We start from the raw sequence: 13,234 nt of genomic DNA, 5'->3' as shown, positions 1-13,234 counted from the left end.
TGTGTGTGCAGAGCTGCAAACAATCCCCTGGCCAAAAGGTTCATATTTTAAAATAAAGGCCCAAAGAGGGTTAAAAGGATCTAATAGACAGGCAGAGTGAACTGTGAGGTGACAGCGCATGTTGTGGTAGTTATTGTAACTTTGATCATAGCCCCCATGATGAGAAATCAGGTGTAAAAGGAAGCATGGCCTAGCTTTCAAAAATCTTCAAGCCAAGACATGGAGGAGGAGGAATAACAATGGAAATGATCTCACCTGCCTTCTGTCTTCCTCTGTATAGTTCAAACTATTTGTTGCAATAGATTGAGTATCTGTCATTGTCCAGAAGAGGGAATAATGTTTGCAGCCATTTCAGTCATTGCTTTAAAAAGGCCAGTTTCTCCGCAACTGCAACATGCTGTATCCTGTGGGTTTATCGGTAATCCTGGTGGGTTTCCTCAATTTTCTGTACTACCAGTAAGTCTGAATTAGGTACAGTGGATACACTTGACAGCAAAACGTATAAGGCAAGGTGCTTAGTCCTTGCTAATACTCATGGCTACAGAGCATATCAATATGCTAGCAAACCCACCTAAAGCAATGAAGCTACTCTTTGTCATGAGTAACGGAAGCAGAAGCTGGCCCACAGCGAGCAATTTGAAGATGGTATCTAGTATATAGTCAACTTTAAGGCAATTTTTTTCTCCTCTATTAAGAGCCTTCTGAGCCCGGTTTCCTAAGGAAAAGAAGATTATGAAATTTAACTGTGTCAGCTGAGTATCCCACGAATAACTCATGAGTCCATTTGTCGCTGTTAGGCTGATTTGACAGATATGCATCCTTTCAAAGTCATTAACTTCCTAAAGGTTTTCAGAAGGTACACGTTTAGGTAGCAAATGTAGCCCTTAGCAATGCCTTCACTGGGAGATAAGACTCCAGTATGATCCCCAGCTGCTATTAGACATCAGAATCCACACAGGAAAGAGAGTGTATGAATGGTACTGCTATGGGAAAAGCTCTAATTGGTGCCCATATAAATCAGACATCAGGTGATGCAATCATCTCTCTCTCTCTCACTTGGTATCAGCCCTCAATAGTTCTGCTTCTCACAGAAACGCCACTTTTTGAAGTCTGTAATTCCCATATCAAATGACTCTCCTTTCTTTAAAAGCAATGCTCCTTAAAAATACATCCTCAGAGAGCCTTCACAAAGTCAGAGATAGGATGTCAATCAGACTGAGCAGTTTCTGGAGGAGGTAAGTAATGAAGGAGAATCAGAGACTGGGAGGCAGTGAAAGAAAATTACATTCTGGGGTAAACTTCCCATGTTTTAATTACACAGAAGCGAAGTCTGTATTGCTGTTTAATCAAATTTTTGTTTGTCATAGATTACCCACCTGTTATACATATGAGAATACACAGTCTGTCTTATTTCTAATCAAACTGGCTTCTCAGAGCACCACCCAGACATGTGACTATCTTCCCCGCAGAACAGCATGCAGCAGCTCCAACTGATAAGCTCAGCGCCATGGGATGAGTGGCAGCCCTTGCGCCATCAGAGGAGAACATGCACAAGTAATGATGATGAGATGGTGGGCCTGCTTTTAAAATGGCTTACCGCTCTATTGGTAATTTTTTTTTCCACCAACTTAAGACTGCAGCCAAGTATAACTACAAAATGATTGCTGTCCTCAGCCACTAACAATCTGTAGAGTTTCTGGCTGTTTTAGCCATCAATCTCATTCAGCTGACTGATGGAGGATGCAGATGAAGGACAAGGAATCCAATTCAACAAAATCAGCTGCTTCCCTCACAAAATTCCCCAGCTTTGGGAATAAGCTCAGCTAACAGCCCTCCTCTCAAGCTAATAATGTCAGATGGTTTCCAAACAAGGTACAGAGAAATGATGAGACACCCCTCTGCCTCCACCCTCTGGCCAAATTTGACCAGGATCATGCAAAGACCATCCAGTGCCCCATGGTGTGTTTTCAGACCAACCTGTTCCTTTTTCCAGCTGCCCTGCACACTCAGTTTTCCAGATGTTATAAACATTTGCATCGTTCTTACAAGACATACCTATGCCACTGAAGCGCAAGGAAGGAAAATTACACCAGGAAGGAGGGATTTCTCATTTTCATTACTTCCCCTACTTCTTTCTAATTCCATCCAAGTAAGAAAGACTGACTGCTGGCAGTATTGCTGGTACACCAGGCCAGCAGTACTCATTAGTGCAGAGCTTCCGAAACTGTGGTACACAAACCATCAACAGCAGCAAAGCCAGAGCAAGAGATCCACAGTTGGTGCCTGGAATCAGATTAAATAGGTTCTTGGGTTTTTTTCCACACTGATCCTGGCCCATTCAAAAGTGGTACCTGCCGCTTCCTTGGCTCTGTCTTTCCATACGTTTCAGATTCACACTTTGTGTCTCAGAAACCAAGATACATCATTCTCAGAGCTGTATCAATTGGGAATTTTATATGGACCAAATGCCAAAACAAAGCAGCAGGCTGAGTGCCCTGCCCCATCTCTTTAGGCAGGAAGGTGGAAAGCAGAGCTCCAGCTGCTCATCCCAGCCATAGTGCATCCAGCAGATGGCAATTCCCAAGTTTTCAAGCTGCACAGGAATATTCCCCTGGGTCTTTGAGAGAATTGGAGTCTTCACATACCATTTTGAAGACTTCTTTATAGTGCATACAACTTCAGTATGTTTTAACAATGGAAAGGAAACACACACGTAGAAATGACTAATCATAAGTTTGATAAATAATAATATTACTTCTTTGTCTCCTTTCTTTTTGCTGCTGTTTCCTCTCTATAACTTGTCTTCTAACAACAGCATTTTGCAAATTCTATGTTTTACCAAATTTCTTGTGGGTTAAAGCATTACCTGAAGAGTCCATATCGGTTCTTTGCAATAGCAAATCACTGCCAGTCTAGCTAGTTTTTTCTAGCACAGGATCTCTTAAGTAAAGCAAGAGCCACTGGAAACACAAGTACAGTTCTGTGCATTTCCTTTTTGAGTCGTGGAGGTTTGGGAGTTAGAAGTAAAAGAAAGTGGGAACCCACTCTGGGCATAAGCCAAGGGGGGTTAAGAAAATGGTATTTTTCTTTCTATAGCACTTTCTCAGCCATTAGGATATATCCTACCTTTTCTTAACCAAAAAAAAAAAAAAGAAAAAAAAAAAGAGAAGGCAAGCAGAGCCTTGGATTACAAGCGCAGAAAGAAAATAATTCATTTTACTGACTGTCATAAAGAAACTCTGGATGTTTGGAGGGCAGAATGTAGAAAACAAATGTTCTTCCCTGGGTATTTCACAGTGGAATACAACATTTCATTATGAAATAAAAATATTCTGCTTTGCGATCATCTGAGGTGATCTTCAGTCTCTAGGGTTCAGCAATTCAACAAAAGAAAATCGAAGTCCATAAAAACGAATGAAGTCAGTCAAGTATTACCTATCAGGTGACAAAAATTATTTTGGGAGTTTACAAACCAGTGCAGTGATACAATGATGGCTCCTCTGCATCTGGCAATATTCCATCAAACGGCCTCTGAATGGCAATTCCCATTACAGCAGCAGCACTGCTGTCTAATACTGTTTTGTCTGTGTTTCAGCACCTTAATACCCGAGAGTTGCAAATGCATCAAGTGTAATTTGTGCAGGACTCTTCATGGAGAAAAGAGCTGGTCTAGGACTATCATTTTTTTTCTCTACATTAATAGCTGCTGGTCTACTGTACCAATGGACTAATTCAGCACCAAGACTGACAAGGCACCTCAGCCTCTGACACTTGTGAAGAAGCTTTGTTTCCTTCAACGGTCAGAAAGAGGAGGAGAAATCTGCTCTGTTTTCACAGTTATATGACAGATTTTAAAAATTTTACAGCATGAGTGCAGTACCTAATCCAATAAAGCTTGCCAGGAACATTTAAAATCAAGGTCTCTGAGACTTTTTTCCTATTTGCCAGAATTCCAAGAAGAGGGTCTTTTCTTCAGAAATGCAGCACCAATCCCACTGGAGTTGCACAGGGTTGAGGAATATTTTTCTGGCACACTATGGAAAAGACAGCTGAAAGTACTGTGAAATAGGCTGTAGGGATGCACAAACTGGACTGGAGTTAATGAACAGGAACAGGAAGAAGAAAATGAAATATGATTTCTGAAGGAAATCAAAGCATTTGTTCCAAACAGAATAAAAAGCAGGAACGACCTATAATAGGCATTTAATTCATTTAACGCAGTGACTGCTCTCTATACATGGCAATAACAGCAGTTTTTATTTGGAGGTCAAAGCATGAAAAAAAACAACTCCTCTTTGCACTTACTATTGTCTGTCGCTAACCCACTACCTAGAGAAGGGTGGAGGAGAAAGGTGGGGACAGCGAAACTTCTGTGAGCATGTACACAAAGAGAAATCCTGTCTTCTTGCAAAGATGCTTCTCCTTTAATTTCACAAAGTAAAACACAACAAATAACTGACAACAACTTGAAAAACAAAACAGCATCATCATCAACCTGTAATCATTCCAAAATTTTTGATCACTAGAAAAGGAAATTTTTTTCTGCTTTTACTAAAGATAGGTCAGCTTAAGCCAGTACTTTTTAAAATCTCTTTTTAGCTACTTTCTTCACTGTAAGAAGGTGAAGAGCTGCATCTATTATAACTACATGCTGTGCAAACCTCATTTGGACATGATCATCATCAATCACTCCTGCTGTGCAGGTAGCATGTGAAGGAAATAAAACAGAAATCGTGCTGCAGTATTTGACACCACCCACTCCCCTCCTCGTATGCTTTAGTTCACGAAGAGCCCAGTTGGCCTGGCATATGGTTATTTTCTCTTTTTGGGACCCCCTCTCTCTTTTCCCTCCCTCCAAGCATTTGAGAATAGCTTTGATGGTTTCAGGGGAAAGACAAAAGCCTTTCCTTCTCTCTCAAAGGATTAAGGCTTTCCCACTGAAAAGCACGCCAAAGACATATTATTATGTGCCATCTTCCCTTTGTAAGTACACATCCATTACTTGCAGCAGTACCTCTTCTTATCATATGCACATGCTTCAGTGGAAGATGAATATTGTAAAAGGAATCAGAATGCAGTGAGTATCCTTTGTGGCACTGCCATTCATAGTCCTGAAAAGAGCTATTAATGCCAGCATCCTATTGCATCTCTCTATCATACACTTCAACTAGCTGTCAGGGCTATAATCTCAACCAGGGGTGGTCAGTAGAGGCACAAAGCTTACAAGAGCAAGAAAAATAATGTTTTGTCTTTTTCAGAAAGGACTGGAGTAAGCTGCAACAAATATTAGACAATATTTAGAAACACAGAAGCAAGCAGAGTCAGAGTTGAAAGATAGACTACAGTCTTACCAACGCTCTTTCTACCAGCTCATCTAGGGTGTAAAGAGAACACTCTCCTTGTGTTATGTAGCTCTGGGTAGCACCATGCCAGTTCAGTGGACTTGCACTAGTTTATCACATCCTGACTCCTTGGTATGATCAGGTCAGCAGAAGTTGCCTGCACTTTGTGTTTCTGATGCACCAGCACTGCAGCATGCCTGGTTTTAAACAGCTGTACAGCAGCGCACACTAGAGAACAGCTCTTTCCATCTCACTCACAGCCCTCCATGTACCTCTGACAATTCATGAGAGCACAATCAGTAATGCAGACATGGTAGCATCCAACTGCAAACACACACCGCCTTCCTAAGTACCAAGACAGAACTGGTGTTGATTCACAATACCCCTTATTTCCCTCAGCACGTTAATAAGCCACTCTGGAAGAATGAGGCATTTAAAGATACCTCCTGAGGACCTCACAACAGACCCTCCCACATATGAATGTGGATGGGAGACTTTGAACTAGAAATCACTTCCTCCCCTCCCCTAGCAATCACGCTACTCCCTTTTTCACAAGACAAACAGCATTTGTAACCTGAACCCCCCACTGAGCTTCTTTAGTCTCCCATCTACAGCCTATGCTCCATTTCACGGCAGTGAAATGCCCAACCACCCTGCTGTTGACACCCAGCTCGTTTATTAGAAAGATGATGTGGAGATGCACACCCATATGTCCTATCATGGTGTCCTGCTGAAACACGCATGCCTTGTAGTGATTTGATAAGCTCTTGCCACAGAGTTTCAGCCCCAGAAGAAGTGAGGAAGGCTCTGGTCTCCCTCTGCTCTTCAGAGCCACATCTTCAGGGGGTAATGGCAACACTAGGACCCATCACTGACTGGGACAGAGAACAATCACCTGATTGCTGACACAGGCTTTAATGTTGTGATGTACCGAGTGTGCCAGCCACGACACAGCAATGGATGTAAGCATGTACTCAACTGGAAAATCAGGAATGACCTCACTGATTTCTCTACGACTATATATGACTTTTGAGGCAAGCACACATGAGAATGAAAGATCAAAACAACACAAAGGAGTGTACTCCAACAAAAGGAGCGTATAGCTCTCACTGGAACAACGCGATGAAGGCATTCATGCAATTGGCCTCTATAAACATATTCTTTTGCCTTATATCATGGTTTTGAAACACAGCTAAAGGCCAGGAAATGAGAGGGTGAAGGAAACCCTCAGTAGGTTGTCCACACCAAGTAATGAGGCCACAGAAGGGGTATCCTACACACTACTTTGTTCAACTTCCAAGTTTAAACTTCTAAGTTTAAAAGTAGCAACAAGTTCACTTTCCATCTTAGTAAGCAGACACAAATACAACCGTCTCACAGTTCAAACATGTACTCACCCAGAAGAGAAGGTTGAAGACAAACATTAGGTACTTGATACACTGCAGGCAGTTGTGAGCCATGCTGCACCTCTTCAGTTCTAGGAGAAAAATAAATGAGAGATCCAGGTAAAAGACAACGTACTTGTTTCCCTTGGGGGACGTGTACTTAGCCTTGGTGGCCTTAGGGCCTGGGTTGGTGTGAAATCCAAAAAAAGAGTTGCTGGCAGCCCCAAACTGGCCGCCATACATGCTGCTGTATCGACGAAAGGTGCCATTTGGGAAACTGTAATCCTTGCTGTCCAGGGAAGGGCTCCTGTGATAGGTCGACTCATCGGTGCTAGACCTGCGCATGGTGGCTTCAGCTTGTCCCGTCGCAACTGCTGCTGTGAAAATCGTTGGATGTCAATGGTGCAGGTGAAAGGTTTGTGATTTTCTTTCCTCCTCCTTGCTATGAATCCCCTATTGCTTTGCACCAGCTGTTCTTTTGTCTGCCATCCTGTCAAGGAGTTACGTGTGCTGTACGGCAGCAAAGTTGGCGAACTGAAGTCTGCTTAGCCAGGAGTTAGGGAGCAGCGTGTTTCCACATGAGAAAGACTTCTGCACAAGTAAACATTCCCTCTGGTGTCACAATCGTCCCTCCCGGCCCACCCCACTACCAGAGAAGAAAAAAAGAGAGAGAGATATACTGTACCCAAAGCAATGAATTTAAAAAAAAGGAAGCATGATCTCGCTTGGATCGCAAATGCCATATAAAACCCCAGCTCCACATGCCACACACAGACAAGAGAGCGTCGCTGCACAAGACTCGAGGGCAGGAATTATCCAAAAGGCAAGCCGCTCCCGTGGCCCTTTCCGCTTCGCCTCATTGCTCTGCCCCGAGACGCTCGGCTCACTTTAAGGATCCCCGGACCCGCTTCGTGCGGAGGCAGCCTGTGGCAAGCCAGCCACACGGCTCCATTCACAGCGCGGCCGCCACTCCTCCCCGGCTCCGCGCCAATCGCGCTCCCGGCCCGCCCGCATCGCCGCGCCCCGGCCCGGCCCCGCGCCTCCCGCCCAGACGGGAGCCGGGGTGGCCTCGCCCGGCGCACCCCTGCCCTCCCCCCGCCTGCCGCAGCCCCTCCTCCACCGCCACTTCTGCTGTAACAACCCTCCCCCCCGGTTTCGGGAAGCGGCGGGAGCCCCGGCCTGGGACAGGTCTCGGAGCCGCCCCGCTCTGCCCCCCACCCCGCGCCGCGCTCCCAAACTCTTGGCACGGAGTGACAGCACGGAGATGGAGCCTGACGTGCGGATGGCTTTAAAAGGGCTGCCCGGACACACGGGCTGTGCTGCCGAAAAAACCCGGGAATAAGTAACCGTTGTAAAAATGTCTTACGCGTAAGCGTTTGGGATGCTGTGCGGGGAGCGGGGTCAGAACAGGCCGTGCTTCCCTTGCCGGAAGGCTTGTTTGTTCCGCCGCAGATGCATCACCAGGATTTTCCTCATTTACTCGGTCCCACAAAATCATCACTCAGCAAAACGCATGGCCGGCTCATTTGCTCCTCCAGCAGCCTATCTCCCCCTGCCAGGTAACTCTGTGATTGGCATCATACTCCATTCGCTGGGGAGCGCTTCCCTAAAATCTGCCTGCTCCCAGAGGCAGCAAAGAGTTGAAATCTGACACACGCAACTTTTTTCAGAAAGCAAAAACCTGACTGAACCTGTGGTAATTACAGTATTAACACTGAGGAAAGCAGGACTAATTTACCATCTTTGCCCTCAATTCCCTGTGTGAGTAACTCACTTCATCTCCATATGTGCCGCTTCCTTATCTGTAAAATGGGACAGCCTGTCTCTGCCTTCGTTCCTTCATCCTCAGTCTGCCTTATGATTTTGACTGTACGCTCCTGGTGCTAAGCGAAAAGATGGCTGGCTAATATTTTTTAAAAGGCTTGCCCCAGCTGAGAATTAAGACGAAAACAGGTTTCTTGCGTGAAGCATCTTGCCAGTCTCAGCACAAATGAACAGGCATAGGCACTAATTAATTAAAGAACAAATTAGTAAAAGTAAAATGAGCTGGTTTTGCACATAGCCTGAGCAGTTCACCCTTGCAAACCACCCTCTAATTCTGTTAATTTACAAACGCAAAGCTAGAGTCTAATTATTTCCCTTCATTCCCTCTGCAAACTATAGATACACTGGGCATACCTGGTGTAACCTTTAGAGACAAAGAACTTAAGCACAAAACACAAGGGTAATAACTCCTGTGCCATCTGTTTCAACAACTTTGGATGACTTACAACTTTTCCACTTTTTAATTTCCCTACCTCTAACGACAGAGATACTTCATAGCCACGATGGAGCTTGCTCTTCTACTCTTCCTCCCTCCCTTTCCTGCACAGTATAAGCTCTGTCCCCAGAAAGGAGTCCTCCTTTCTACGACATAAAGATGGCCCCACGGAAACAGATCTGTTCTTGGTCTGAGTTTCCAATACACCACCTATTTTTCCTATGGCACCAAACAGTTCCACCTCCAGTCCTCGTCTGTATGGCTACTAGCCCAGTTCAGCAATGGAAACCCAAAGGTGATTCAAATATTATCTATGTCCCCTATCAGTATACAGAAATGCCTTTGCACAAAGCTCCATATTAAGTGGTAAAAACTGGGTACAGCTCTGTACACAAATTATGTTGAACCACTGTCAAGTCAGATAATCGTTATTTAACAAGGGTGACCATGGTATTGCAAGCACATAACAGAGGCCAATTTGGCATATTTACTGTAAACTAGACATCTGAAGGCTCAAAAGCACCTCACTTACTGTTATCTGGATAAGAAAAGGAGTAGAAATCACTTGATTTCACCTTTCTTTAAGGCAAGAAGTCATCAGTTCCCAAGAGAATTCAGTCCTTAATATGGGTGGAATAATTTATAAAGCCAAGATCTGAGGTAGAAGCGAGAGTTTCTAAATGCTGCTTTTAAATAAAAAATAGTAAACATCAACACAGTGGGTATCTTTCAGACAGATGCAGAAAAAAGCATGAGGAAGGGGGAAGGTCCCACGTGACCCTTAAAATAAAAGGTACTTTTACCCCAGCCTCCTTTCACCACCATCCTTTAGCACATCTCATTCAAATGACAACTTTTCAAAGCCACTTTAGTGTAAAATTTAGCTCTCAAGTCATCGCTGTTCTTCTTTCTCACACCAATATCAACAGCTAATTAGAAACAGAGTCATTTGGGATACAGACATTATACAGCTCCAGAATCATTCTTTTATTAAATCTTCCATGCTAGGAAACCCAGTCAGAGTTGCTAGCCTAAATGGGAAATCCTTGAGATGGCTACACTGCACCAGCAGGCTAACCACGGCTTGGATGACATGCTTGTATGAAGGAGTAAGACCCTGCATGGGAACTGGGCAAAGTCAACAAAAAGAGTTGATGTACTTTACTTTTGCTCATCCTGGGTGAAAAGTGGATGAAAGAGGCAGGGGCACGCTGAGACCCATACCAATATTTAAGCTGTTACAATAAAGTAATACTCACATGAACAAAGAAGAACAAACCTCAGAAGCATTGTGTCACTGGGCCATTATGTCCACAAGGGTGACTCAAGTGGCAGGTGAATTACAGCTTTCACAAAACTTTTTGTTAATGACTGAGCCTAAAATCACAGCCCCGACCTAGTGACCTCTGTTCACCTCAGCTTTCCATCTACTTTTTCTCTCCCCAGCTGCATCTGTATATTCCCATCCTGTAGCCAATTCATATTGATTCCCCTACACAAGAACTCAAGCACTGTGCAGTCTCGCCAGCAGAGGTTCAATCTGTACTGATTCTGTTGGCACGCTACCACTTAGGTTGTGACAACTCTGTCCCTGCCGCTTTGAGTGGAGGGCCAGTAACCCTTCAATGTCTCCAGCCAAAACCCTGGCCTTGAAAGAGGAGAGGCAGCACTCGACAATGTCAGATGAGCTCCAGGCAATAGATAGAAACTAAATGATTTGTGAATCGGTGGTAGATCTGTTAACTGTGTTATCCCTTTCTCAGAACAGCCTCCTCCACGGTGTCAGCTATCACCTGAAGACACACACCTACTTGTTCAGCTGCCCACACTTCCCACCTGCCGCCTCACCCTGCACTTGCAGTCACCACAGGCCCCACACCATGCTCCTACCTCCCTTGGTCAAATCTACTGCCCATCCCCTTGCTTGTTCTTGTTGTTGTGACCCACGCTCCCACGCCCCGCTCCACCACCTTGCAGGGCAGGCAGCCATTACCTGTGGGCAGGCTGGTCAGGGCCCCCTCCCCTTTACAGGCTTGAGGGGCTGCAGCGAGTCCCAGCTGGGGCCCAGGCCGGGCGGCGCTGCTGGGCCCTGATCCCTGTGGCAGGGACACACACCGAGCAAGCTTTGTGTGTGCGCTCTGAGCTCAAGTGATGGTTAATGTGTCAAATTGTTCTACTGAGGATCCCTAAAGAACCTGCCTGTCCCCATAGTTTGGGTGGGAGCTGCTTTCTGGGCCTCTTCAGGCCCCTGTTTGCCTTTGGCTCCTACTTCAGTGCACCATGTTTTTCCAGACTCAGTTTCTTCTTTCCCTGTTCCACATCCAGGGCTTCCCCTCCTCGTGCCTCGCTCTGTGACGCCTCTGGACCCAAAGAAACCATCAATTGAACGCAACAGGCCTTTCAGTAACACTTTGGATCAGGCCTTCCTTTTATGCATTCTTAATTCTGCTTTCTCTTCCGGCTCCATGATCACAAAACGCCAGCCCCTTCAGGTCACACAAAATACAGCCACTACTCACCTCTTTGTCAATTTAGTCTCATTAGTCCTTTAATGGTTGCACTGACTTTCCCTCTACTAATGCCTCTTGTCACTGTATTCAAAACTCTGCATACCTGCTCCATCCTTCTAATGAAATAACCCACTTTCATTAACCTCAGTAGCATGTTTGTAAGCATCTCATAAAAACTGTTAAGTCATCCATGAAAAAAAAAAAATCTTAAAAATCCTACTAGAAGCTATTACTGAAAAATACTGTATAAATACAGCGTATGTATGTGACAACTGCTCCTGTTCTGCAACAGGGGGAGGATGTGCAAAGGCATGCACATCAGAGGTGATAGTCTTTCCCCGTAGTTTCAGTGAACAAAATGTGTAAGATTAAATATTACTGCAAGAGTGGGAGCTTTTTGTGGGCTATTAACTTTGCTCTGTGCCACAGCACTACAAACAGCTACAGGTGATCAATTGATAAATACACTCCAAATGGTTAACTTTTTAATATCATGCACATACAGAGATCACCACATAAAAGCATTAATGAAAACTGTTTGGCATTGCATGTGCCCTTCTTCAGCAATGTGCCTAGCGAACAATCCCTTCTGTCTCTCCCAGCGCACTCTTCGCAGCTACTGTTTGCTTACGTTTGATTCAGTGCTGCAGGCTTTGTGAAAAATGTATGGCTTCCAAAGACTAAGAGAAACATTACCACTTCTGACTGGAGGGTGAATCAAAGTTCAGGGCCAGGCTGGCTGTTTTGGCTTAGGAGAAAAAAAACCCTTTCTGATGGAGTCTTTGATTTGTTTGCTTTTCTATATTCATTTTGCATGAATATAAATGACTAAAAGCACAAGGCAAAAGGGAGCAAGAATATGATTTTTAACCTGACAGCCTCACACTGCCGTAGGTCTGCAGTCTCTGCTCAGCCCTGGCTAGTACTGTTTAATATCTTCATCAATGACATAGACAGTGGGATTGAGTGCACCCTCAGCAAGTTTGCAGATGACAGCAAGCTGAGTGGTGCAGTTGACACACCTGAGGGACAGGATGCTATCCAGATGGAGCTGGACAAGCTTAAGAAGTAGGGCCATATGAACCTCACGAGGTTCAACAAGCCCAAGTACAAGCTCCTGCACCTGAGTCAGGGCAACCCCTGGTTATCAATACAGGCTGGGGGATGAAGGGGTTGAGAGCAGCCCTGCAGAGAAGGACTTGGGGTACTGGTGAATGAAAAATTGGACTTGAGCCAGCAATGTACGCTCACAGCCCAGAAAGCCAACCGTATCCTGGGCTGCATCAAAAGAAGCATGGCCAGCAGGTCGAGGAAGGTGATTCTGCCCCTCTACTCTGCTCTAGTGGGACATGCCTGGAGTACTGCATCCAGCTCTGAGGTCCTCAGTACAAGACAGACATGGACCTGTTGAAGCAGGTCCAGAGGAGGGCCACAAAGATGATCAGGTCTCCTATGAAGACAGGCTGAGAGAGTTAGGGTTGTTCAGCCTGGAGAAGGCTCCAGGGAGATCTTATTGCAGCCTTTCAATACTTGAAGGGGGCTTATAAGAAAGATGTGGACAAACTTTTTAGCAGGGCGTGTTGCAATAGGACAAGTGATAATGGTTTTAAATGAGAAGAAGGTAGATTCAGACTAGGTATAAGGAAGAATTCTTTTTACAATGAGGGTGGTGAAATACTGGCAGAGGTTGCCCAGAGAGGTGGTTTCCATCCCTGGAAACATTGAAGATCAGGTTGG

The 13,234-nt window shown here is 44.9% G+C and overlaps 1 protein-coding gene across 17 annotated transcripts in view; it reads right to left on the bottom strand.

Moving 5' to 3' along the window:
* TSPAN4 (tetraspanin 4) overlaps nt 1-13,234 on the bottom strand; it is a 457,483-nt gene that overhangs the window by 196,603 nt on the left and 247,646 nt on the right. For 11 of the 17 annotated variants that reach the window (XM_074585632.1, XM_074585638.1, XM_074585633.1 and 8 more), the window contains one exon: nt 6,740-6,819. The exons of 4 other annotated variants lie outside the window; for them this stretch is intronic. In XM_074585632.1, coding sequence (XP_074441733.1) covers nt 6,740-6,802 — 63 coding nt within the window. In that variant the 5' untranslated portion in view covers nt 6,803-6,819. Of the gene's footprint in view, nt 1-6,739; nt 7,332-7,412; nt 7,753-13,234 lie in introns of those variants that run through there. 2 more of the 17 variants (XM_074585629.1, XM_074585627.1) reach the window with 2 other exon arrangements.

The sequence above is a fragment of the Larus michahellis genome, chromosome 4 (assembly GCF_964199755.1).
Source record: "Larus michahellis chromosome 4, bLarMic1.1, whole genome shotgun sequence".
Taxonomy (NCBI): Eukaryota; Metazoa; Chordata; class Aves; order Charadriiformes; family Laridae; genus Larus; species Larus michahellis.
This window is presented reverse-complemented; position numbering and strand designations above follow the sequence as displayed.